Source organism: Diaporthe batatas, assembly GCF_019321695.1.
Source record: "Diaporthe batatas strain CRI 302-4 chromosome Unknown Contig00026, whole genome shotgun sequence".
Taxonomy (NCBI): domain Eukaryota; kingdom Fungi; phylum Ascomycota; class Sordariomycetes; order Diaporthales; family Diaporthaceae; genus Diaporthe; species Diaporthe batatas.
Window position 1 is genome coordinate 335399 of NW_025408573.1, and position 25689 is coordinate 361087.

General features: G+C 52.8%; 7 protein-coding genes across 7 annotated transcripts; 3 read left to right on the forward strand and 4 right to left on the reverse strand.

Moving 5' to 3' along the window:
* Positions 1-1432: 1432 nt before the first annotated feature.
* Positions 1433-2167, forward strand: KVR01_013409 (uncharacterized protein; the record flags this gene model as incomplete). The annotated part of the gene is made up of 3 exons (XM_044791705.1): positions 1433-1529; positions 1587-1738; positions 1823-2167. The coding sequence occupies 3 exons, from the start codon at positions 1433-1435 to the stop codon at positions 2165-2167; spliced, it is 594 nt and encodes a 197-aa protein (XP_044637671.1).
* A 650-nt stretch (positions 2168-2817) lies between these two features.
* On the reverse strand, positions 2818-3429 carry KVR01_013393 (uncharacterized protein; the record flags this gene model as incomplete). Its single annotated transcript, XM_044788788.1, has 2 exons — positions 2818-3242; positions 3306-3429. The coding sequence occupies 2 exons, from the start codon at positions 3427-3429 to the stop codon at positions 2818-2820; spliced, it is 549 nt and encodes a 182-aa protein (XP_044637655.1).
* A 2404-nt stretch (positions 3430-5833) lies between these two features.
* KVR01_013361 (uncharacterized protein) lies at positions 5834-7158 on the reverse strand (the record flags this gene model as incomplete). The annotated part of the gene is made up of 5 exons (XM_044788303.1): positions 5834-5916; positions 5992-6113; positions 6189-6452; positions 6539-6815; positions 6924-7158. 5 exons carry the CDS (start codon positions 7156-7158, stop codon positions 5834-5836), a joined length of 981 nt encoding a protein of 326 aa, XP_044637623.1.
* A 1089-nt stretch (positions 7159-8247) lies between these two features.
* KVR01_013398 (uncharacterized protein) lies at positions 8248-9497 on the forward strand (the record flags this gene model as incomplete). The annotated part of the gene is made up of 2 exons (XM_044786539.1): positions 8248-8561; positions 8771-9497. 2 exons carry the CDS (start codon positions 8248-8250, stop codon positions 9495-9497), a joined length of 1041 nt encoding a protein of 346 aa, XP_044637660.1.
* A 510-nt stretch (positions 9498-10007) lies between these two features.
* On the reverse strand, positions 10008-12278 carry KVR01_013410 (uncharacterized protein). The gene is made up of 3 exons (XM_044789172.1): positions 11095-12278; positions 10924-10990; positions 10008-10850 (listed from the first exon to the last, which is right to left on the reverse strand). The coding sequence occupies exons 1-3, from the start codon at positions 11657-11659 to the stop codon at positions 10520-10522; spliced, it is 963 nt and encodes a 320-aa protein (XP_044637672.1). The 5' UTR covers positions 11660-12278; the 3' UTR covers positions 10008-10519.
* Positions 12279-15889: 3611 nt separating this feature from the next.
* On the reverse strand, positions 15890-16960 carry KVR01_013422 (uncharacterized protein; the record flags this gene model as incomplete). The annotated part of the gene is made up of 2 exons (XM_044785841.1): positions 15890-16639; positions 16685-16960. The coding sequence occupies 2 exons, from the start codon at positions 16958-16960 to the stop codon at positions 15890-15892; spliced, it is 1026 nt and encodes a 341-aa protein (XP_044637684.1).
* A 3670-nt stretch (positions 16961-20630) lies between these two features.
* Positions 20631-25666, forward strand: KVR01_013344 (non-specific serine/threonine protein kinase). The gene is made up of 3 exons (XM_044785883.1): positions 20631-21353; positions 21423-21570; positions 21633-25666. Exons 1-3 carry the CDS (start codon positions 21165-21167, stop codon positions 24179-24181), a joined length of 2886 nt encoding a protein of 961 aa, XP_044637606.1. The 5' UTR covers positions 20631-21164; the 3' UTR covers positions 24182-25666.
* The last annotated feature ends 23 nt before the right edge of the window (positions 25667-25689 follow it).

Below are 25689 nucleotides of genomic sequence, written 5' to 3' on the forward strand. Positions count from 1 at the left end.
AACAAGTAACCCAGCTGTTTTCCCATGATATGCGAAACATGTCCGAAGCCGGCCACTGTCGCGGCCAATTCCTGAGACCTTTACTTGACGCTAATACACATGATGCCTGCGCTCGAAAATTCTACACCTTTTCTCAGATAGGACTGATACTAACTTCCGTTGAGGCAAAGGGGTCCGCCAAAGTTTGCGGGATCGTCTCGGAGGCCTGTTTCGGAAATCTGGCCCTATCAACGGGATGCATGAAAAGCACCGTGGCACAACATGACTGAGCACAGTCGGATCGAGATCTGACGTTTCTCGCCATGAAGTAGAGCAAATAGTCGTCGGGGGCAATCCTTCAACTTCGTCACTCGGAGTCGTAGATGAGATTTCCGAGCAGAAGTCGGCCAGAAGATTTTGACCCAAGAGCAAGATCAAGCAAGAAATGGTTGTGCATGTTTTACGTCTCCGCCGTATATGTATGTTCCCCTCCTCTGTAGCTCGCAGTCGCCGATGGAAAAGCACATATCCGCGTACCCATTTTTGAATTACACTATTCTGAATGCATACCTATAGCCTGCCAAGTTCCGTCAGAGAAGGGTTATATTTGGGTCTACTTCATTGTAGCCTTCTGTTTGTCTACTCGTTCTTCTTCTACTACGTCAGAATAGTTCAAGTGCTACAGACAACGCCACAGCTCAATCATGGATTCTCCACCATATCGCCTCATCCAGAATGCGGCCAGCGGCCGCTTTTGCACCGAACCCCCGGAAATATCTCTTCCGAGTTCTGAGAAATGCTACGTCGGGACGAGATCGAACGACTCAGTGGATGAGGGCTTTCAGTCAGGAAGTGAAGACGGTGACGTCAAGAGACTGCTCTGCACCATTCTACCAGAGCCTCCGAATACGGTATATTCCCTGCCCCTTTTTTGGTAAATGATTGATAATTCTAGGCACTGACTCTATGGTAATGGATATTCACAGGCCGTTGATGCTCCATTCCAGTATACGTCTTCTCTTCCCTCCAAAGGTGTACGGGAGAAGCTCATCCAAGCCCTGAATGTGTGGTTGGGTCTACCACAGGACGCACTTGATGTGGTATCCTCTGTCATTCACGATGTACACACGTTGTCTCTCATGTAGGCGCTATCCATAATCAATCCCCCTTTTCCCATCGCATTATGAACAGTTTTTTACTCACCAAGAACACAGGTTAGACGATGTTGAGGACAACTCTCCACTCAGACGCTCCAAGCCGTCAACACACAATGTTTTTGGAACAGCACAAACGATCAATGCGGCGACCTACCGCATCGTGGATGTAGTTCGACGATCATTGGAGACCCACAATTCGAATATTGTCAATATTGTTGTAGGTTCGTATTAGGACATCTAACATGGACTGCATGAACACGGGAAGATGCTAATGTGTAGGTAAAAACTCAGAGGAGATGCAAAACCTGATGATCGGTCAGAGCTTAGACCTGATCTGGACATATCAGGTATCTGCGCCGACGGTTGAAGAGTATCTGCAGATGGTCGACGGCAGTGAGTCTGCACCCTTGCGGACTAAAATTCTCAGTCTGACATATTCTTGTCGCATAGAAACGGGCGGCCTCTTCCGCATGGTATCAAGGCTCATGGCCACTTTATCGGAATCTCCGGGCGTCAGAACAACTGAACTAAACAGTCTGATGACACTGCTGGGCCGATACTTTCAGATCCGCGACGATTATCTCAATTTGGCCTCTGCGGAGGTAAGCATAACCCGCCCACGAAGGGACACCCCCACAATGCTATTGAAGATTTGAAAACTTTTCTGAACAAGAAGAATTTGGCAGTATACGCAAAAGAAAGGTTTCTGTGAGGATCTTGACGAAGGGAAATACAGTTTTATCCTACTACACGCCCTGGAGAACTGTGACCGCACCACGCGCGCGCTGCTAAATAACATGCTGGTAGAGCGGCGTGTTGCTGGACAGGCAGGCCCAGGCCACAAGGAACTCATCCTCTCCATATTGGAGCAGAGCAAGTCCTTCCAGTACACCGTGGAGATGCTCGCGGTGCTTTTCGACGAGATGTTGGTCGCGGTCGACGCGATTGAGAGGAGCACAGGACGAGGAAACAAGCCCATAAGAAATTTGCTTGCGGCACTGGAAATTAAGAGGGACGTGGGCTGCGAATAGGGGAATGTGCTCTCAGACTCAGGCGTTAAGGGCTTCTAAGTAGCGCTTACCAATTTCACAAGCATCTTGTTCGATATACCTGCACATGAAAACTCCTCGAAGACGTCCCGGTTTAAGGGTGGTAGTTATTGGCGTCCACAGCGCCGGACCCTGAAGCCTTCGGGGCGACCGAGGGAAGACCCACTAAGAAACTCTGAGCTGGAACACCTCCTCCGATGCAAAATGTGATGGATTGGTGGCGGCAAGCGGGATTTATGGAAGACAACTAGCTGGACACGCCCTCTCGATGGAAAAGTCGAACGTGTTGGCTCTTCTCCCTCCGCCCCGAACTCAAGCTATAGAATTATTCTATTTTAGTCTTGACTTCCTAGATGGTAGTAGGAGTATACAAACGGTTTAAATTGTTAGTTCATGATAATTGCACCAGCTCAAGGCTGTCACAAGACAAACAACATTCCTTTAGAATACTTGTTGTCGTGCGCTTTTTGACAGTCGGTTGCGCAACGGGCCCAGTCAACATAAGGGTGAACTTCTGAGCCAGATCTAGAACTTGACACATTTTCATCATTTATTGTGTAACTTATAGAAGACGTCCGATCCTGTCGGAGACTATGGTGCGTAGATCCCTCAAACAATTGCTTCTGAGGCAATCAGTCTACAGCAAGACTCTCCAGGTCCACCTCCGCAGTACGCCGGCGCATTCTCAATTTTGCCCTCGGGTCCAGCGTCAGAGAGAAACCATTAGCCAACACCTTTGGCCGCCCGTCCGGGACGAACTCCCAGTCGAACTTCAGGAGCAAGTGGCAGAGCACAATCTTGAGCTCGTTCGCGGCGAAGAAGCGGCCGGGGCACGCGTGCTCCCCCAGGCCGAAGCCGATATGGTCGCGAGTGACTGCCACGAGGTGGGCAGAGTGCTCTTTACCGGGCAAGTCGCGGAGCCGGATCCACCGGTGACCGTCGAACTCCTGGGGCTTTTCGAAGAGGTCTGTGAGGGAGACAACGATCTTCTCGCCTTTCCGAATGTGAACCCCATTTGGGAGGTCAATGTTCTTCTCGGCAACGCGTCGCATGTTTGCTTGAAGAGGTCAGAGGTGATAAACATAATATGATGAACAGGGCCTAGTTGAGTGGACTCTACCTATGCTTGTTGGCTTGAGCCGCTGGGATTCTTTGATCACGCTGTCCAAGAGCTTGAGATTGTAAAGACTGGTCTTCCTCCAGCCCTCAGCAGAGAGAACCCGTATGATTTCCTCCCGCAGCATGGCAAAGTACTCCGGGTGATCTGCGATGCAAATGATAGTCCAGTAGAGGAGGTCGGTGGTGGTGTGTATGGCCCCAACGGAAAGATTGATTTGGAGACCAACCGGGTCGTATGGCTTGCCGTCGAAGAACTCCTCAAACCAGTCAATGGCATCATTGAACCTGGGCTGTGGTTGGCCACATGCGATAGCTGCCGCCCTTATCGCTCGTCTCTTGTGCAGTAAGGGTATGATGATGTCGTGGGCATTTTTGATCTGGCCCCGTAGCTTCTGAGCAGATGGCAGAAACCAGTGTACTATGCGACGCAGGGGCTTGGGCCACAAGCCCAGCTCCTTGGCGGCCGTAAACAGATCCACGCTGTACTGAGTTGTGATTGTTAACCAATTCTCGTCGCGGCAAATCTCACCCCCCAAAAACACACGAGAGGAGATGCGGGCAATGAGCTGCAGAAGGTGATCCTTGATCTGGACCTCGTTCCAGTCTATCTTTGAGTTAGTCTAGGGGTAAAATTTCAGGAAAATTGTGCAGACGTGAAAAGTCTAGTATGGGTAAAGTGAAGTGCACACCTGGATTATTCGGAAAAATGTGTTCGACGGCAAAGGCAGTTTCTGAGGAGAGTGGCTCAGTGAGTTTAGCTAAGGAGATTGGAGAAAGAGTCAGCTCTATTACCCGGCACATTGTAACCATCATCGGGGCTGAGCATCGCGTCTCAGCTGGTTACGCACACAGAACAAGCGTTAGCTGACGCATGGCAACCATTCGCACTGGTTGCTGTCCGTTCGTTGCTGCGAGAACTGGCTCAAACCCAGGGATATATCCGTGAAAGTCCTGGCAGTAGACAAAATGCGTGGTCAGCAAGGACCTTGTTTCGGTGCGGCTCTTGGACAGGAGACGTAGGCTGAACACTAACATCGTACACCGCAAGATCAAAGCTCAGACTGTGTTCGTTCCGTATCTCGTGTGCCATGTCGTATGGGAGAACCGTCACGTCGCCTCTCTCCGACTTGACGCGAAACGGCCGCCCCTTGAAGGCTTCTTGTCCCTTGTGCAGGAGACCCTTGCTATCCTGCACGAACTCGAGCTTCTGACGGGAATGCCTGGAGTCCCATATGCTTGAAGGGTTGACGCAGGGCGGTTTACCACTGCTGCGACCACTTCGGTTCGCAAAGGAGTACAGCAGGAATCCCGCCAGGCCCACCAGGAAGAATTCGACTGCTGTGCCATGGACCGTCATGATTGGGGTCCATGGAAAGGCTGTTTGGAATGATGTCATGACTGCTGGGTAGTCTGGGTGTATCGAGAGCTGTGTTTCTCTTGAGGTGGATTAAAGCAAGTACCTAAGTTGAAAGGCTATAGGGATCGAGAAGAACGAGCGCAAAGAGATGGAGGAGGATGGCTATCGTTCACCGGCTTGGCACTTTCCCAGGTGAGTAGCTCTGACAGAACCAATACCGTCCGAGTCGTTTCTCATATGCACGCGTGGAGCTAGTCAGTATGTATGTCATGTTTATTACCTATTTCAACTGCGACTGCAATGTTATCTGTCAACTAAATTGACAGATTATTGGGCTAGGCAACTGTGTACGGCAGGCACTTCCCATCGACTGGTATCCGGAGGGTGCATGTGAGCAGCAGTCGGTTCCACAATTGGCGTGTATCTAGTTTCCCAATGTGAGTTCGACCCATCCCCAATGCCTCTTTCGGTTCCGTCCCGCTCCGGGAGAGTTCACTGCAAGATACAGGTCGAAGCCTATGATCGCTTTATCCAGCTGGAGCCTAGTGACAATTTAAATTTAGGTTTGCTGCCAGTGAGGAGAACTCTAACTCCCCAGTCATCTGCACATTCATTACCGAATTTGGCCTCCGAGGCCCTGAACACGCGACTGCCGCAGTAACTACGATGTCTTGCATCCAATCGGGCTCAAACAAATTCCCCTCAGTGACCAAGCAGGATTAATCATGTTGATTCGGGCCTCACACTACGCAATGTAAATGGAGAAACAAGGCATTCGAAAACCAAAATTGGCACATTGGATATGATGAACGAACCCCTCCCCGGGCTCTCTCCATGCGGCGGCAAGGACGGTTCTGTCAACTCAGTCTGGTGTAGTTACTACACAAAAGCCTGACCCAGCGCTTGCCGACGTGACATTGAGTCGGGATCAAAATATGGCTTTTCGCCCAGAGACACAACGCGATACCCTTGTCGCTTGCCACTGTAATCACTGAGAATTATATTAGCAATGCTTTCATGCGAAAGAAAAAAAATTCACAATGGAGATGGAAACTGCGGGTAAACACTTACTGTGTGGCTGTGTGGAATGTGGAGCGACTGCGGTGACAAGAGTTAGCAACATTTCGTACCCGCTCTATGGGATTGTACTCTGGGCATCAGAATGTGATTACTTACTTGTCCCATATCGCCATGTCGTCCTTACCCCATCGAAATCGGACATGCAGATCGTGATTCTCGTAGATGAGCTGATTGACTGGTGATTGACACTGAGCACGGCTTCGGCTAACTCTGTGACTTTCCAGCCATGGAGTTTAGGGGTTTAACTTACAATATTGCTTGAGAATATCGCTTTCCCTCGGGGTCACGTCGTTATACCAACCGAATTTGACCTGGTGGCAGGCGCCGAATAGACTCTTCCACCCAGTAACTGGATTAGTCCGAATTACAGGGCTGGAACGGCAGAAGAGAACATTAGCAAGATGAAAAGTGATCTGGGCATGGTCTTCCCCCGATCTTGAGACATACTGTTCGGCTTTGAAATCAAGCCCAGTGTTCTCAGGGGAACCACGGTAGTCCTCAATGAGGTCCTCGCCAAACTTCTCCTTCACCTGGAGGAAGTCAGGCTGGTAATGTGTAGCAGTCAATCCCTCAGCGAACTTTTGGAAAGCTGGCGAGAGCCGATCGTATGCTTCATAGGCCGAAGCCCACAATGTGTCTCCTCCTGCGTCCTCGTTTGGCTGAGTCATCTTCAAAACGGCATAATCAGAGGGAATCCTCTCGAAAGAGATGCTGATCACGTACTTGAAGTTAGCCGTTCTGCTCGTAGTCCACATCAATTGATGCGACTCTTCTATCCTCTCCTGGCTTAGACTCACTCAGCGTGCCACCCAACACTTGCAATTTTCTTTGTCGCGAGTGTAACCCTGTCCTGGAAGAACTTCTTGCCCACTTCGGACGAGATGACCGAAACCTCATCATCATACCTCCCGTTCTGGTCCACGGGGATCCCACGCTTGCCGTTTGATAGGGCGTCACGGTGCAGCTTAGAACTTTCAGGCTTTCCGGTCAACTCCCCGAGCTTCTGGCCAAGCAGCTTCTGTTCATCAATGTTCAGGTCCTGGTTGCGAAAGAATACCACGCCACGTTGAGATACTTTTCTTGACCAGTCAGACAGCAAGACCGAAAGATGCTTAAAATGGGGGGGGGGGGGTTCTCTTTTTGAAAACAGGAAAACAAAAGAACGAGGCCTGCAAGACTAACCTAAAACAGCAAGATCACGAATTTTGAAATCGTCATGGAGAATCTCGCTAAGCTGAAGGTCAGGGAATTCTCGACCGATGACCGAGGTTGTGTCAAAGTGTCGATAAGAGTCCAGTGTCCCAATGTAGTTGAGAGGGCCAGGAAGCCTGTTCGCGGTGGATGCGTGCTTGATGCAGCCCCCGACCGCTGGACGGGCATCAATAATCGGACTTTCAAGGGCGGAAGGAGGAGCCATGATTCTGTTTGTGTCACTGCTATTCACGAGCTTGAGCATATGAATATGTGATCGTGTTGTTGCTACATTTGTTGGTTAAATACATACCGGGAAACATGGCCAAAGCTCCCCCACATTCAAGATATAACCTCACAGCACTGGTCCCAGGACAGGTCCGGGCCCAACACCTCCCGTCATCTCAGTCTATCCACCAACACGCTAAAACACAGCTATGAATCGATGGGTTCTGGTTGATGAAGTCTTGGCAGATGCATCCCGGTCATGAGATCCGAAACGATTTGAACACACTCACACCCGCTGTCCGCCTCGGTGCCCAACTTAGTTGGACCGGGCAAGTCCGAGAGATCGGAGTTCCTGTTTGAGAAAACCCTCAGCCGCACAAAGCTTGATCTGCCGAGCACCATTTTTCCTACATGGGCCAAGGTGGATTGATGTTGCCCAATCTGCTCCACGTTCATTATTGCTATGCTGGTGCTACAGGAAGCAATCAGGAAGCAATATATACGCGGTCACAATCGTCAAAAGAGAAAAAGAGATACGCTGTTTACAGCACGCGTTTCTTGCACTGTTCATTCACAAATCTTGCAGCATGGACAAGTTCCAAGAGATCAGGGGCCACCTCTCTATCGGCGGCTTAGTCGCGGGCATAATTGTAGTCAGTACAGTCCGTCTATCACTACAAGCTTTCACGGCGCGGAATAAAAAGAATGGAGAGCTAACCTGACAACGTGGCAGGCCTCGTTTATTGGTGTTTCGCTATATGTCTCGTTTGTCAGCATATATAGGCTGTACTTCCATCCACTGGCTAAATTTCCCGGTCCTCGGCTGGGGGCCATCAGCGCAGTAAGTCTCCCAGATCCAATATGCAGAGGCCTTCAACTTCCAAGAGACGTTTCTCACGCATTACAGCTCTGGATGCACTGGTCAATGAGTACAGGCCGCCAGCACGTCATTTTGCACAACCTACACAGGAGACATGGCGACGTCGTGCGGGTCGGCCCGAACGAGCTCTCGTTTGCAACGCCGGAGTCGTTCAAGGATATTTACGGGCACTCGAAGACGCCTGAAACAAGGTTCCTCAAGACAGAAATGTACGACAACGGCGAGCCGCCCCGGGTCTCGACCGCCCGCGACCCGGTGGTTCACGCCCAGCAGCGCAAGACGCTCTCGAATGCGTTCAGCGCCAAGGCCCTCCGGGACCAGGAGGACGTCATTCAGCGATATGTGGACTTGTTTATTCAGAAGCTTGATGAATGGGGTGAATCTGGCAAGACAGCCATCAATATCACGCCCGCGTATAACTGGCTCATGTTTGATATTATTGGTAAAACTTTCCAACCTTGCCTTCCCCATCCCCCGCGTTCAGACACGCACTCCTGCGCACACAGATCAATTTCTAACTGGTAATTTACTACATAGGTGACCTGTCGTTTGGCGAGTCGTTTGGCAGCATAGAAAACGGCGAAGAGCCCATGTGGATCAAAATGTTCCTCGGGGCGCTCTACTACCCGATCCTCTGGAGGATCGGGAGGCAGTTCCCCCTCCTGAGGCCCTTCTTCCCCATCTTCATCCCCGGGTTCCAGGAATACGCGAGGAACCGGGAGAGCCACAGGCAGCTGGCCCGCAACAAGGCCCTGCGCCGGATGGAGATGGGGGACATGGGGCGGGCGGACTTCTTCAGCCACATCCTGGCCAGGGGCGCCTGGGACGTCGACACCATCGCCAGCCACACGCAGCTCCTGGTCATATCCGGGTCGGAGCCCATCGCCACCGCGCTCGCCGCGACGACGTACTACCTGCTCAGGAACCCGGAGGCCCTCCAGGCCCTGCAGCGCGAGGTGCGGGGTGCGTTTGCGTCTGGCCGGGAGATAACAGGCGACGCGACCAGCCGGCTCAGGTACCTCAACGCCGTCATCGAGGAGGGCCTGAGGCTGTTCCCGCCGTCGGTGGTCCCGCTCTCCCGGTACTCCCCGGGCGCGACGATCGGCGGCCACTACGTGCCCCCCGGCGTGTCCGTCTTCAACAACGGCTACCCCATGTCCCGGGACGCGCGGTACTGGGACTCGCCGCACCTCTTCAGGCCGGAGCGCTGGCTCGGGGCGGGCTCTGAGCTGATGAAGAGGGCCAGCCAGCCCTTCTCCACGGGGCCGCGCGTGTGCCTCGGCGTCAACCTGGTGTATCTCGACGTGCGGATCGCGCTGGCCAAGGTCGTCTTCAATTATGATTTGGAAATGGAATCCAAGGATCTGGATTGGGAACGCGATGTTGTGCTGCAAGGCGTCTGGAAGAAACCGGCCCAGCTGGTCAGATTCCACAAGGTGCCCACAAAGGTCTCTTGACACTGTATCACCGCTTGAGTGCTTGTCTCGTTTCGTTCGATATTTCAAATTTGATTCTATTAATACTAGCAGGCAAGGCTGAGACCGCAAGCACCTATCGTATTATGACTATCGTTATCGACATCGTGTCCTTTCAAGCGCTGGGTCTTGAGCGCTTACCACCGTATGAAGGCGCCATGTATGTCCTCGGACGTATAGGAATAGAAGCGAAACCACCCACCTAAAAAGTATGCAACGCCGATCTTGTTTTTTAGATCTCGAGAGCCTGATACCAAGTTGGCTGAAGCTATAGCTCCCCTGGCTTTAGTTAACAGAGCTTCTAGTTAGGCAGTCTGGCAGTCCGTCTGGTTTCGCAATGCCGCAGCGGAGGCAATGAGTTGAAACGTGCTTAGACAGAGCACTCGAGAGAAGGCAGTTCGGCCGGACATGATCCCCGGCCAGTCAAGCTCTCCCTCCCCGGTCCCCACGTCTTTACTAATAAGTGTACGAGGTCCGAACTCAGGCTGACAATAGTCTGGGCGCTGTTTTGACAGCTACTCATCTCTATTTCTGGCAGCCTAGTGTCTGCCGAGCAGTTGTTAACTAGTTCATTAAGATTATAAAACTCTATTTTGTTCCCCATAGAAGTCGTGCAGCATTCCCCCGAGCTTGGGATGTGACTGTGTACCCGAGTGACGCCATACTGCCAATCATAACGAGGGCACAGTCAATCAATCAATCAATCATGGCCCCATGCTCGTGCTCGCAAAATAAAGAGGCCCCGGCTCTCGGTTGCCGATGTCGGTGTCGGGACTGGGTCTGTTTTGGGGCCCCCCATGAATCAGCTGCGACTACTGATGAGACTGCGCACGAGCGAGCCTGCCTCTCGTGGCGATGCAATCTGGTGAACAATGCATATGTATGTACCAGAAACAAATAATCCGTTCCGCCGGCCTCCCCCAACTCCGCCGCGGACGGTCCATCCATCCATCCACCCACTCGATCTGGTGTCACAAGTCGAAAAGACACTAGAGCGGCCGCGGTCACTCGCCCTTGGGCTTGGTGATGGGGTTCCCCTTGTCGTCGACCAGGCCCTTGGCGCGCATGACCTTGAGGGCGTCGTGGAGGGGGTCGAGCTCGGGCTGGGGCGCCCTGTGGGAGCCGAAGTACGAGTCGGCCCAGGTGAAGTACTGGCCGTAGTTGACGGTGAAGTACATGTGGTGCAGGGTGTGGTGGGCGGGGCTGTTGAGGAACTTCTCGGTCCAGTGGCCCGTGATCATGTCGCCGTCGTGGATCAGGATGGTCCAGATCTGCACGGCGACGAAGAGCACCATGTACAGGTAGCGCTGCATGGGGAAGATGAAGACGAAGATGCTGCGGGGGGTGTCAGCGAGAACAGCAGCTTGAGGCTGGGGATATCACTCTGGCGTGACGTGACTTGACTCACTGGTATGGCAGAGACTGGACGTATCCGTCAAGCGGGTGGAACGCCAGGGCAGCCCAGGGCGTGGGGACTAAGATGTGGTTAGCTCTGGCGTCCATGTGTGGGTGAGACATAAATGCTCGATATGAAGGTGTGTATGTGCTGGAGGATGTGCATGAGCTGGACATGACCTACCAATCCACTTGTGGTGTGGCTTGTGGATGTACTTGTACACGCTGGGGTGGTGCTCCAGGCGGTGGATCCAGTAGATGGCGATGTCGTTGAAGGCCATGTAGAGCAAGGACGAGACCACCAGCCAGGACCAGCCGTAGTCGCTCACGTTCTGGTACAGCAGGCTCTTGCCGCGGACCTCGGCCAGGAACCAGGGCAGGGTGAGGATGTTGATGAAGGGGACGGCGGACAGGGAGGAGACGATCTCCTGGCGGACCTGGTTCTGCAGGAAGCGAGGGTGGTACTCGAGCCGCCTGTCGAAGATGAAGTAGTAGGAGAGGGCGCTGAAGATGAGGTAGAGCGAGCTGGCGCCGATCTGTGTGATGACCAGCAGCGACACGATCTGGCGGTAGATGTTGTCGCGGGGCCAGAGGGACGCCGGCGCGCTGCTGTCGGCGGCGGCGGCGGCGGCCAGGCTGGAGTAAGCGGCCTCGGAGGAGTTTGTGAAGCCGGCGCCGGGGTGAGGGAGGGCCCAGGCGTAGGCCTTGTCCAGGATGAGGGGATCGAGGAACTCCAGAGCTACATCCATTGTCGCAAGGGGGGCTGGCTGTTGGCCGCAGACAGGCGCAGATGGAGAGGGAGAGAGATATGCGTGAGTGAATTGGACTCAATTGGACTGAAGGTGGCGTCCGAGAGGGCGGGCAGAAAGTGTTGGGCGAGCAAGCTCTTGAGTCGCCTGCGTCGGTGGGCTGCGCCGATGAAATTTCAATGCTATATTGCCACCCCCTGCGAGGGGAGGGAGATTGAGCTCGATAAAAACAAGCGTGTCAGCGGGTGTGGCCGATACCAGCAGTAACCTTGCTTGCTTTGCTGTACGGTTTACGATGATGGTCCCCCTGCAGGATCGAATCGGCACTGTGGTCAACTCTCCGGATGGGAGGATCTGGGAAGGTGAGGATCTGATAAAGGGTTCTTTAAAGCCTCCGCCGGAACATTGGGTTGAATTGGTTTGTTTTCTTGGGGTCAACTGCTCGGTGTGCAGGCCGGAAGTGAGCGGATGCGCGGAGGCGTGGGGAAATATTTGCTGCTGCCAGGTTGCATCAATTGATCAAAATTGGCATGCAGCTCTCCAGGGGCTGCGGTTATTGTTGACTAACGAACGGACTGCCGGGTATAACGAACGCCCTGCACGCCCTGGATGCCCTGACACGGTGGGGCGAGCACAGGACGGGATCTGATAAACACCGACCACTCCTCCCATTGACTGTATCGTACGAGGGCGGATGGTCGGTAGCCGGGCCACCACAGAGTGGGCCGATGTCGCCATTCACCAATTGCATGCCTCCCACGACAGGCCAAGAGACTACCATCAGCGATCACCCCGAATCAGTCTAGCCCCCTGCACCCGGCTCCGCTGGCGAAGCTTAGGAAGAATGTTCTATGGGCTGGGATCAGCCGTTCGCCCCCTTTGCCTTGGGGGTGTTTGCTTAAATCCGTACAACACCCTGACATCCCGTGACTTGACTTCCAGCTTGTGCCTCTCTGCTTTCTTTTGCCACCTACGATGCGGCACATTGTACATACAATCATATCCTCAGACCTGCCTCAGGGGGTCAATGATACATTACTCCGTACTGTGCTTGTACTCGTGAACCATGCGGTCAGTGGTCACTGACTCAAATATCCCAGCAGGGGTCACGCCTGCTCGTTTTATAACCAGGAACTCCCTTTTGTATGCGGCTGCAAACAACAGCGGCTCCTATCTCAGCGACCCTTAGAAAGCCCTCGCCTGTTTATGTCGTCATCCTCAATGCGTAGGCGTTGACACTGGATCACTATCCAGCACAGCCAGTGCATACGCTCAACAGCAGCAGCTGCTTTTATGTCACGTGTATATAGGGAAGCAGCGACCTCGGGACTCGGGGAGCCGCTGATGGGTACCATGGTCATGTTCCAGAGAAAAGGTTGATACCAGTAGGGAGGACCTTACCCCTGATACAGAACACAAATGTATTCACATCGAACCTCTATTCGCATGTCGTCTTCTCGATTACTCCCAGAGAAGGGACGTCGGTCCAGCTACTAGACTGTCCCCACACCACCAAGCTAAGTTGTCTGTGTCCTATCCTTTCCCGGTGTAAGTGCTGTCCTAACTTGCCAACCTCGGGCGATGACTGCGGGAGCCTTCACATGATCTCACATGGTGTTATGACTCTTCAGCATTCCATTTACCAATATTGGTCCTTGTGCGCGGGGCAAGGGTCCATGGTAGTTTCCTCCTGATGCTTACCTTGAACCAAGCTCGATCCTTCCAAGTCGGACATGCTGAGAAAATGGCATTGATGCTAGGAGGAAGGAGGAAGAGGAGGAGGGGGGAGGGGAAGATAAAATATAAAAGATAGTAGTGAGCGGCGCCGTCGGGAGTGATGCCTTCCAGCCTTGTCTGTGCGGTACGAGGCTGAGCCACGTACCCACAGACGTACTGTATTCCCTTTCCACTATTATTAGCACTATATTTCTTTAAACACTGGGTCTTGAGTGTTTACTATTATATAAAGGTGCTATATATTTGTTTTATATATATAGGGATTAAAGATAAAATATGTGTACCTAAAGGTTTGTTCGAGCAAGAAGTAAGTATAGCGAGGAGGGTTTTTTAATACGAAGCTTTCTTTTATTATTTTATAACTATTTAACTATTTAACTATTTAACTATTTAACTATTTAACTATTTAACTATTTAACTATTTAACTATTTAACTATTTAACTATTTAACTATTTAACTATTTAACTATTTAACTATTTAACTATTTAACTATTTAACTATTTAACTATTTAACTATTTAACTATTTAACTATTTAACTATTTAACTATTTAACTATTTAACTATTTAACTATTTAACTATTTAACTATTTAACTATTTAACTATTTAACTATTTAACTATTTAACTATTTAACCATTTAACTATTTAACTATTTAACTATTTAACTATTTAACTATTTAACTATTTAACTATTTAACTATTTAACTATTTAACTATTTAACTATTTAACTATTTAACTATTTAACTATTTAACTATTTAACTATTTAACTATTTAACTATTTAACTATTTAACTATTTAACTATTTAACTATTTAACTATTTAACTATTTAACTATTTAACTATTTAACTATTTAACCATTTAACCATTTAACTATTTAACTATTTAACTATTTAACTATTTAACTATTTAACTATTTAATTAGTTATTTAACTTAATTTAAATAGATTTATTTAACTAGTTATTTAACTTAATTTAAGTGGATTTATTTAACTAGTTATTACTAAAGGGTTCCCCCCTAGGACCCCTTATATATGTAGCCTACGCTACCTACGCTATATAGCCTTCCGTATATATCTTAGTACCTTCCGTTTTTTATTCAACTAATCCCTATACAAGGTTTAAATTCTAACTAATCTATATATAAGAAACATTTTACCAATTCACACAGTAATAGAGAAAGCTCCACTTATTAGTTTTTTCATACTTTATATAAAAAACCCTCCTCACTACGCTTAAAAACTATATAAAAAATAATAGTTTAATAAGAATTAAACTAATAATTAAATAAATAGTTAGATAATAATAGAGGATAATTAATTTAAAAACTTAAATAATAATTAAGTTATTTCGTTTTTTATTATTTAACTACTTAATTATATAAATATTCTTCTTCCTCTCCCTCTTTATTTATATTATAACCCACTGTATTATATTATATTTATTCTTAAGGCTAAAGCATTGGTATTCCTATCACATTGCATGTAGGGTAGTGAACGGCAACCCTGAACATAAGTGCGGATGGTAATGGATAACTAACAAATGGTGAATTGCGTGGACATCGCAGGCCCTCAGGACTTTAGAACACAATCAAAATAGGTCCCGTCGCGCGCTGGACATGCTTCTACGAAGCTAGAGCCGTACTGTTCAATGGACTACTTCTGTTTTCGAGTTCCGCCCGCAGGTATGCCCAGTGGAGACTGCAACGCTGCGGATGATACTGGATGCCCAGGGTGTCTTGTTGCCACACTGCATGAGCTGCTAAGGGCTTGAAAACAGGACTATATGCAGCTGCCAAAGGGGCAAAAAGTGCATTTTGTCTATGAGAAGCAAAGCAGGCTGTGACCCACGTTGACTGACTATCTGAACAGTCAGACCTTGGTGTCATATGAGCACAGCCATAATCCATTCGATGCGGTGGAAATCACTAGTGAGGAGACCCCTCATGCCCGCGACTGCGAGGGCTGTTTGCGGCCAATGTACATCAAAGATCAATTATCCTGCACCACGGGCATACTTCAGTCACTATATAAAATTGGAAATGCTTAGGATACAAAGATGAGTGAACATCTTTCATTTCAAGCGTTCAGCCCCCGTGGTTCTATGAGAACCACAAAAGAGTAAGTGGAAACAACTATATCTTGGCATCCATCAAGTTTTCGAAGAATGACTGTGTTGATACTTTCAATTTCATGATACGTCACACACTGAGAAATAGCAGAAACGCGTAATTGACTTACTGCATGTGGTCTATGAGACTCATGATTCCACTTAGAAAGGCAGCTGCCCTACTAGTTACAAGTATGGAGTCCTGAGCACTGTTTCCCAAATATAAAAACATACTTCGCGACAGGGGAGAAAACGAACAGAGCTTTCCCTATATAATGAGAATAGTTTCAAAGCTGGTATATACCTAGGTAGGCTTGAGCTTCTACAGAGAAAGTGGAAAGTGTTTTCCCGATGGAATTCTAGCTGAATGAGACCTTCAGGTGCTAACATACCTCCTTAGAGGAGGGTTTTACCTTCAAGGTATTTGTCGCCTCTGATTGAGGCAGCTCCAAGGTCACCAGCCACGGGAACTGCACAGGCAACTCCTCATCACCACCCTTCACCGCCGCATTCACGAACAGAGTCTGCCTCCCAACCTCCAGAGGAAACTCGTCGTCGCGGCAGTGACTCGTGGAACAATACCCCTGACTGCGATACCTCACCCGCCTCGCCTCCTTGAGCGCCACATCCTCGGGCGTGTCGTGCCTTCCAGGCAGGATGGTGCCGAGCGTCTCGACAACATGGGACCTGCCGTTATCTATACCAGTCAGATGCGAGGGCTCCCGATCCTGGCCCTGCTGTGCCCCTCCGTCTCTCCACGTGACCAGCTTAGCGCCCCAGCCCTCGTGGATGTGTCCAAAGCAGTGGACACGCGGCCTCGCCGCTGCCACGGCGGCGAACAGCTCCGCCGAGCCCCCCCGCTCGCGGCCGCCGGTCCGGTCCAGGACGCCCCGCGGCGGCCCATGCGTGACGACGACATCGGCTCCCTCCCCGATGCCGTACGCGTGGCCCCGGTCCGGCCTGTACTGGAAGCCCCAGTCGCCCAGCGACGGCGTGTAGGGGCTCGCGTACACCGTGAGCGCGGCGCCGTTCCCCAGGGCGAGGCGGTGCGTGCCCTCCCCGAGGAGGCGGACCCCGTGCGCCTCTCGTGCGCCTCGGAAGAGCTGTTCTGCCTCGCCGTAGTCGCCGTACTCCTTCCTCACGAGCGCCGGCTCGAGGGGCGGCCGTGCTTGGTCGACCTTGTGCCTGAAGGAGGGCGTGTCCAGGGTGAAGTCGTGGTTTCCGGGGATGACGAGCTTCAGGGGTGCGTTGGTTTGCTTTAAGAGGCCCAGGGTTGTCCGCATCTCGGCCAGTTTGGACTCTTCCGTCAGGTCGCCGCAGTGGATGGCAACGTCTGCGCGCGGGAACGGTGGGTGCTCACCGAGGGCCATCCCGTGCGTGTCGGATAAGATGAGGATGGTCGTCTTGATTGTACCTGGGCTGGCAGCTGGTCTGGGCTCCGAATTATTATCCATTACTGCTGCTGCCAATATGTATCGCTATTGTGGAAAACTTAGTCTCAAGTGCTTTATGTGGGCCTTGAAGTGGACGAATTCTAGAGTGTAAAGGTTGAACGACTTTTGTGATTGGCACTAGAAATATGACTCCTAAAGGTTTATGCATTCTTAATTTACGCTAGAATACCCTAGTATCTGATGGCTCAAGTTGGACGCAAAGAAAGAACTGACTTATCAAGAGCTTGCTAAGGCTAGGCATTTAGTCTAGGTACCGGCCTTGGGGCTCAATAGTTGCGGCAAGATCGATCAAGGTCAGACCGCATGTTTCCAACTACATTAGGGTACCTACATAGGCATATAAGTACCTATTAAGGTGACTTGGTAGGTTAAAAGACTTTGTAATGAGCTTTGCAAAATGTCGGACCATCTCTACTTGCAAGCATTCTAGTAAAGTCACCAACAAAGCACCTTGTTATTTCATAAACATGGTGTAGCAAGTACTTCAGTATTAAGAGTAAGATATTTGAAATATCTGGGTATCGGTGCTGATCGTTTGGACATCTAAACTGCTAATGGCTTCCTAATCTACTTATTAGGATAAAGATGAGTGACGGACGCTTCGAACGTACACAGAATACAAACGAAACTAGAAATAGACGAACGACACAGGCATATTCGACACAATTCTTGTGGCAAATGAAAGTTCAAATCAACAATTCTTCCCACAGACATATTGTGTTTTCGTTTGCCGCAGTTCGTGAAGTACCGTGTCACCGACATCCTATGGTATAACCTCCTATGGTATAACCTCCTAAACGGTAAACTCCAATGGAATCAATTGGAATAGAACCTAATATCTTCCTACAGGGCTCCCATTCCATGGAATAACACTCTAACAAACAGCCTCCTGGACTCATAGAGGACAAGCTCCTCGGGCTCCATACGGCACCCCCTAACAGAATATCCTCACATGGAACAGCATTCCACAACCTCCGGTAGAAGGTGAGTACTTAGGGATATAGATGCCTTGTGGCAGGCTGAAGAACAATCCTACTCAAGGTCCCGGCCCTCGTAGCTCGCAACACTGGCCAGGCGAACATTGCATAGAGGCGCGTGATCCCAAGAGTGATGATGATTAGACCTACGCCTGTGTGTGATCACAATGCCGATAGATGGTCTCGATGAACTCCCATGCAAAAATTCCTGGTAAAAATTACGTGCTGAAAACACCCGCAGGTTCCTGGTGTTGCTTTGTGGTTGATCATCAACACCCGTGCTGTGAGTGGTAACGAATGTGGCCTATACGTGGAGCAGGCGAGACTTGGTTGGTTGATGATCACTGTAGAGTGGTTAGAGTACTTGCATCATCCTGCACTCGCGTGGCAGTATCCGTAGTATGTTACGTCTCAGCCGCCGACTCACGCGCTCAGAAACAGGTCACGATATAACTCAAACCCCGTCAAGGACTGGCTGCAGGCGGTGGTGGTGGACCGTCATGGGAAAACGAACGAAAGGATGTCGAGATTGTGCGAGGGCGGCATCATTGGCGATGTCGACGATACAGGAGTCGGGGTGGTTGGGTTGAACGTGGGCCGCCCGCCCCCGTAATTGCACATGTGCACATGTGTGTGTATGTACTTAAGTATGTGTGTATGTGTTTCCGCGTTCTGATGCGTTTTTTCTTCAAGTTCGTGGCTTCAATCTACCTAGGCACGCCACTGTGGGCATGTACTATCGCAACTATTGCGCACTAATCCAGTCAGAGATACCGTTTTGGGAATCCGCAGATAGACAGGGTTACAAATCTAGTCCAACAGGCGGTGGTAGTCAGGCCATTGATGGGACTGATTGATTACTGTGTAATTATCGATTCGATAGAGCGAAAGAGAAAAAAAGAAAAACCTACAAAAGATGACGACGCGTGGTCGTCGGCGGAGATTAGCTGGTGCGGCGGCCGTTCCAATGAAGCAACGTCGCGAGGGCACAGAGTAGCTGAGTAGTGCGTCTGGTCCGGGGCGCGGGCACTGTGTGGCAGCTGAGCATGGATGGCCCCCCTTGAGTCGCCTCATCCGCATGTCCGTGTCTGCCGGCCTGCCGTCCAGCACGCAAGCCCAGCCCAGCCCAGCCCATTCCCCAGGTTTTTCACCTGCATGTGCATTGTGGAGGGAATGTTTCAAGAGCTGCCATGTGAGCCTCGGGAATGTGTTTTTGCCGGACGTGATCGCGAACGTGGTGTTGGGGGCCCTGAGACATTGCGAAGGGAAGGACGTGGTTGCCCAGGTGTCATGTCCCCATATTCAGCCACGAGGTGTCAAGCCACCTCCCTGGAGAGTTGATCCCGGGGGGCGGGACATCTACGAACCCGTGACAAGCTGAACGGGGCGGACAGGCACGGACGGATGGACAGGGGACACGGAGAGGAAAATAAAGAGTTCCCCGGAACAAGGGCCCCAGGCACGGGGCATTTGAAGATGATGTGAATCTGGCTGCTACTAGCCGAGGCTGGCTGAGTATCGACCAGGCTGCCAGGTCGACATGACCTGGACCCAAAACCCTCATCAGGGCGATGGTAAGGCTGCCCGACGAGCCCTGAGGCACAGAGTCCTGACCCTATTGTCGATCGCGCACCGTATCGAGAAGCGAGGATCTTGGCCCGCTGCGGCTGGGGGTGGCCCTGGCGATTTGGCGGGTAATTGCGGCCGTTTCCAGGCATCCCATGCCAGTCATGCAGCCATCCACTCGAATTATTCGCTGGTTGCTTCTGGAAAGATGCGGGTTGTTGCTGTGGCTTGTGTATGTCCCGCATGTGGCCTAGTACAGTACATGTGTATATATTCACGGTAGTAGTACATGCAACTAATTAATTGCATGCAGCTATTCGGTGATTACACTATTGTATTGGTAGTTGCAATATGCAGCAAGACTGACGTCAGTCTGGGCTCATTTCCGTCACATATCAAGGCAGCTGGCTGCAGGGACAGCACCGTGGTCGACGTGGTGTATATATTGTGTGTATATGTGTGTATATGTATGCGATGTATACTTGGTGTGTAACATGGGATGTGCTGGTGGTGTGGCTGATGAGAATAGATGCCCTCAGAAATGGACCTTTGGGGAGTGACCTTAAAAGTGACCTTAATTAGTGACCTGTGGGACGGGAGCAGCAGGATCGATCATCATTATGAGGTGGAGCCCCTGAATGATCTGCCCTGTCGGTCGCGTCGGTGCATGCAGCAGCAGCAGCAGACAGCAGATGTCTCCCGTCATATCGCCGAGCCTGAACCCAAAAAAAGCCTCCCTGCATGGCATCCAGCAAAGCCATCCAGTCTTCTGAGACACTCGAGCAACTCAATTGCAGCAGGTGCAGGTACAGAGGCCAGAGGTCAGAGGCCAGAGAAAGTCTGGGTCGTCTGCTGATCCCTGCCCTCCTCCCGCTTATAACCGTACCACTGAACCAGTCTATCTGTGGTGTAGTAGTGTACCTACAGAGCCCACTTGCCCACCTAGGTAGGCACCGTGGTATCCGTACTAGGGACCTGGTCTACTGGTCTCCCCAACCCCCAATCCCCCATCCACCGTCTGCCCGCAGACCTCCCACAGGCCGTGACGTGAACCCTGCCTGCTTTGCGCCACAGCTTCATTCTTGGCCCACTTGCACCTGCACTTGGACTACCTGCCAGGCCTGGCTGCCTGTCGCCTGTCGCCTGTCGCCTGTCGCCTGTCGCCTGTCGCCTGTCGCCTGTCACTCACTCACACTGCTACGTCCGTCGTCCGTCGTGCCGTCCCATCTTCTCCATCCTGCTCCAGAAATGCCCCTCCTCGGCTCGAGTCGTCCTCGCCGTCGAGTCTTCTGAGCCTCACCTTTCTGTCTCATCTGCAGCGGTACCCAACGGCAACCACCAACGATTGATTGATTGCCCCCCCTGTTGCATCATATCTTAGCTCGAACCACCCGGCAAACGAGCCCCTGACCATCGACCATCGACCATCGACCATCGCCCACCATCGACCACCGAAATCCGCCTTGCGGCTCCACGATCAGATGCCCTCGCCCAGCCTCTCCTCGACTTTTGCTCCCACCCTCCTCCCATCCCATACGCCTGCCACCGACGACTCCCGACCGGCCAATTGCGCCCGCGCCTAACACCCAACACTTGAGCACTCTGGCGGCCAACGACTCCCGGCGGATTCGCGTTCGGGTCGGGGTCTCTAGCGGTGGGAGATGCAGCCGGCACGCAGAGTAGCCGACGAGAAGAAGGCAAAGCTCAACCGCTCCTACCAGGAGCTGCTCGATGAGTTCTCGAACAGGGACCTCAAGACCGTCGGCAACTACCAGCTCGGCCGCCTCATCGGCAAGGGCTCCTTCGGCAAGGTCTACCTGGCCTCGCACAAGCTCACAAATGGATCAAAGGCATGTCATGGAAGATGCAAGTACCGGTGGAGGGCACACCTTGGCTGACTCCCACCTCTGCCCGTCTAGGTCGTGCTCAAGTCCGCAAAGAAGGATGACTCCAACCTCGCCAGGGAGATCCACCACCACCGCCAGTTCGTCCACCCGCACATCGCGAGGCTGTACGAGGTGGTGGTGACCGAGAACCTGGTATGGATGGTCATGGAATATTGCTCAGGTAAGAGGCACCATGATCCATTCCATCATGCTCATGCGCTGACAGCTGACACCCCGGCCCAGGCGAGGAACTCTACGACTACCTCCTCCGACACGGCAAGCTGCCCGTCGACAAGGTCCAGAAGAGCTTCACCCAGCTCGTCGGCGCCGTCGCCTACGTCCACCAGCAGAACTGCGTCCACCGCGACCTCAAGCTCGAGAACATCCTGCTCGACAAGAACGAGAACGTCAAGCTGCTCGACTTTGGTTTTGCGCGCGAGTACGAGGGCAAGACAAACTACCTGCAGACCTTCTGCGGCACGATATGCTACTCCGCCCCCGAGATGCTCAAGGGGGAGAAGTACGCCGGCGAAAAGGTTGATGTCTGGAGCCTGGGTATCATACTATACGCCCTCTTGTGCGGCGAGCTGCCCTTTGACGACGACGACGACGACACCACGCGGCGCAAGATCCTCGGCGAGGAGCCCAGCTATCCCGACCATATACCGCCAGACGCCCTGTCCCTCCTGAAACAGCTGCTATCAAAACGTCCCTTCCCCCGGCCCGCCCTGTCCGACATCCTCAACCACCCATTCCTTTCCGAGCACGCCCCGGAGCAGCGCGCCATCCTCACCAAGGAGCGGCTGGAACCATTCAGCTCGGCGTTGGAACGAGACTGTCTGCACCGCATGAAGAGCGCTGGCGTGAACATTGACCATGTGATAGAATCCGTCCTGGCCCAGAAATGTGATACCCTCGCCGGCTGGTGGACGCTCCTGCTGGAGAAGGAGGAGCGGAAGCAGAAGAGGAGAGAGAGGAAGCGCAAGGAGAAGGAGACGGACCGCAGGGGCTCACGCCGCTTCTCCCAGGCCTCCAGCCGCCTCGAACGACTAGCACCCGTCGGCGAGGAGGGATCATTCGTTAAGCTCGGCGACCCACCTGCGCCCAGGCCACGGGGCCGCTCCGAGAGGAGAAGCGGGTACTACCCGGAGTTCCAGATCACGGACCTCCCAGGGCTCCCTGAGGCGGGCAAGTCAAACCTCACGCTCAGCCCAGATACCGACAACCCGCCGCCCCCGATAGACAAGGATTCGATCCGCTCCGTCAGCACGTCACGCAACCGGAGGCCCATACCGCCGCCTAAGGAGGGCGTGCCCGGCGTGCTCCGCAGTGCGCGGTCCAGAGGGTCGACGCTGCACCTCGTCACGACGAGCGAAGCCCTGGTGGGCAGGGGCGGCAGCAGCAGGGGGTTGGATTCCGACACGACCCCACAGCAGAAGGTGCGCAAACGGCCATCCCAGGGGATCATGGCCCACTGGAAGAACCTCACCAACTGGCTCGTCGAGAGCACACGGCGGCACAAGAACAACAACAGGAGCCAGAGCCATTCGACCCCTGACCTGCGTGCTAAGAGCCGAGCCGGGAAGGAGGGCAGGTTGTCCAAGGAGAACAGCCCCAGGCCCCACACCGGAAAGAACCTCCCGACACACACACCACAGGCGGCCGTGTCCCAGCTGCCCCAGAATCTTGTCGTGAACGGGTTCGCAAGGAAACCTGTGGGGTCATCGGGGCAGCCGACGGCCAGCGCACTCAGCAGCCCATCTACCCCGGGCGGCTTCTCCACATCCGGCGGCCCGTCTGTCCATCGTCGCGTGCCGACCGGGCACTCGTACAAGAGACAGTCTCTCTCGCCGTCCCCCATCACACCACGATCTGCCGTCCGCCGCTCCTCGGCAGGCCTCCGTGGTCGCAAGTCCACATCCTCATCCGTGTCCTCTGTGCGGTCCATGCACCACGCCCAGCACCACCATTCCCACTCCAAGGCTTCATCCACGTCGTCTACCAACTCTGTTTCCACCAACATGTCCAAGACCCCCATGCAGACAGGCCGCAGTCCTCACCACTCCGTAAAGGTCCTCCCCGCCACGCCCACCAGCACGACCCACTTCCCCAGCAATATCCGACTCGTCCGAGGCGCAGGGCCACCCCTTGCCCTGTACAACGAGGCAGCCCCAGCCAGCGGCGGCGGCAGCCGCAGCGGTGGCAGGTTAGCAGCGAGCCCCATGATCCCACCGGCGCCGGGCTCGCCCAACCCGTTCGGTTCCTTCGGCGAGCGCAGCATGCCCTTCTTCGCCAAGCGCAAGCGCAACGTGTTCAAGGGCCCATCCCTGGCGTTCGGCGGGGGCGGCAGCAGCAACCGGAGCGCCAGCGGGAGCAACCACGGCAGCACGCCGTCGCACAGCCGCAGCGCGAGCAGCGACCGCATGGGCGGGGGCCGGCGCAGCGGCGAGATCGCCGCCGTGCAGGAGGAGGACGAGGACGAGGAGGTGCTCGAGATGGCGGACGAGATGCTCGAGGAGGACGAGGACGAGGACGACCGCGACACGGTTAAGTTCCGGAGCCTGGCGGAGGAGGACGAGGACGAGGTCGAGGAGGTCGAGAGCTTCACGCCCGTGGTGCGGGGGCCCGGGGAGGAGGTCGAGGAGCGCATCTTCGAGCCGGGCGAGCTGGAGGGAAAGGCCCAGAACGGCGCTGCCAAGGAGCATGACGAGGAGGTGGCTGCTGTGGGCGGCCACGGCGGCGCCGCGCTCACTGCTGCTGCTGGTGCTGGCACGACGACTACTGTGAGCTGAGGTCATGCATGACAGGGGGCTTTGTGCACGACTGTGAGCTAGGCGGCTGTTACTTGAAGCCTGGTGTTCGAGTATGCGGCAAGACGGAACGCATTCACGAACGACGCCGTCACCTCACCCACCCACCACCACAGCAGCAGCCAACGTCTTGGCCTGCGATTACTCACGACAACCATCATCACCACCAGCATCATGACCACCGCAATATGGACAGCAGCAGCAACACATTACTTTAATTACCACAACAAGCTTCAGACATTTTTACACCGGCGCTATGGGGGGATCCTACCACATACCAACGGCTTTTTTGGTGGGCCGCAAGATACCACATTTTCTCTTCCTTTCCATGTCCAATTCTATCATCTCTATCTGTCTTGGAGCTTCTGCTTTTTCTTCTTCTTCTTCCCTACCGATGTCTTAAGAAAGCTTACTCGACCTAAATTCCAATTCTTCCGTCCATCTATCTATCGACGAACAAACGAACCCCATTCCGGAACGGGACGCCTTGCGACGGATAGATATCACCTGCTGCTTGTTCTATGCTGGACTTTGGACTTGGTCGCATACCCATTCACCCATCTACTCGCCTACTTACGTACCTCATTCCATCTGTCCGCATGCACACCTTTCCTCCACAGTCCGATCACCTCACAGCAGCGGGTGGATAACCTTGGAGGAGGCGTTACTTGACCATCTGAGGCACCAACCCACCCAGCCACCCACCCATCTACCCGCTGATATCCCGACTTCCCTCCCTGTCTTGAAAGGAACCACCACTACCTACTACTGTACCAAAACGCCGCCTGTCCGTCCGTTTGTCTCTATGTATCACCCCATTTCTTGATTCTACCTCTGTATTTTTTCTATCTTTTCTATCTCGTGTACTTTAGCCTTAAACCAAACCCACCCGCCCTCCTGGTGGGATCTTCTTCCACCACCCCGGGCAAATTTTTTTCATTACCACCTCCTCAGTGATACCTCTGAATAAACAATTACTTGGCCCTTTCTTGGGATTCTCTTATTGTGTCTCCCCCCCCCTTGCTTTGAACGTCTCACCGGTCGTGGCCTGGCCCGGTTTGGATAGATGCTGTTTGTGCGGGGAGGTTGGTTTGTGTCTGTCTGTCTCTGAGGAGATGGGCTGTGTGTGTGTGTGTGTGTGTGTGTCCCTCCCTATGCTATGGGTGCCATGTGTGACTTGTTGACTTGTCCCCCTCTGGGGGTATTTGCTTGGTTGGTGATCACGTCGCCGGCTGGGCCCTGCTGGATGGAGCCGGCCCTTCCTGGGTGAAGCTTGTGCTCGGACTGGTTGTCTTGTTGGGGGTATTATTAAGTGTGCTGCCTGGCTGCCTGGCTGCCTGGCACGACATGAGGCGGGCCTCGTAAATACATTGTTAAATGGTGTTTGCGTGCGTGCGTGTGTGTGTGTTTGAGCTTGAGGAATTGATGCGGCATTGCATCGCATCGCATCACGACGCGACGGGCCCCGGACCATCCCCTTCCCCCCCCCC

Coding starts and splice junctions, on each gene's coding strand:
- KVR01_013410 (XM_044789172.1), bottom strand. CDS start 11,659: ATGGATGTAGCTCTGGAGTTCCTCGATCCCCTCATCCTGGACAAGGCC. Junction 10,991..11,094: donor GCCACACCACAAGTGGATTG/GTAGGTCATGTC, acceptor ACCACATCTTAG/TCCCCACGCCCTGGGCTGCC. Junction 10,851..10,923: donor GTCCAGTCTCTGCCATACCA/GTGAGTCAAGTC, acceptor CACCCCCCGCAG/CATCTTCGTCTTCATCTTCC.
- KVR01_013344 (XM_044785883.1), top strand. CDS start 21,165: ATGCAGCCGGCACGCAGAGTAGCCGACGAGAAGAAGGCAAAGCTCAAC. Junction 21,354..21,422: donor AGCTCACAAATGGATCAAAG/GCATGTCATGGA, acceptor CTGCCCGTCTAG/GTCGTGCTCAAGTCCGCAAA. Junction 21,571..21,632: donor GGTCATGGAATATTGCTCAG/GTAAGAGGCACC, acceptor ACCCCGGCCCAG/GCGAGGAACTCTACGACTAC.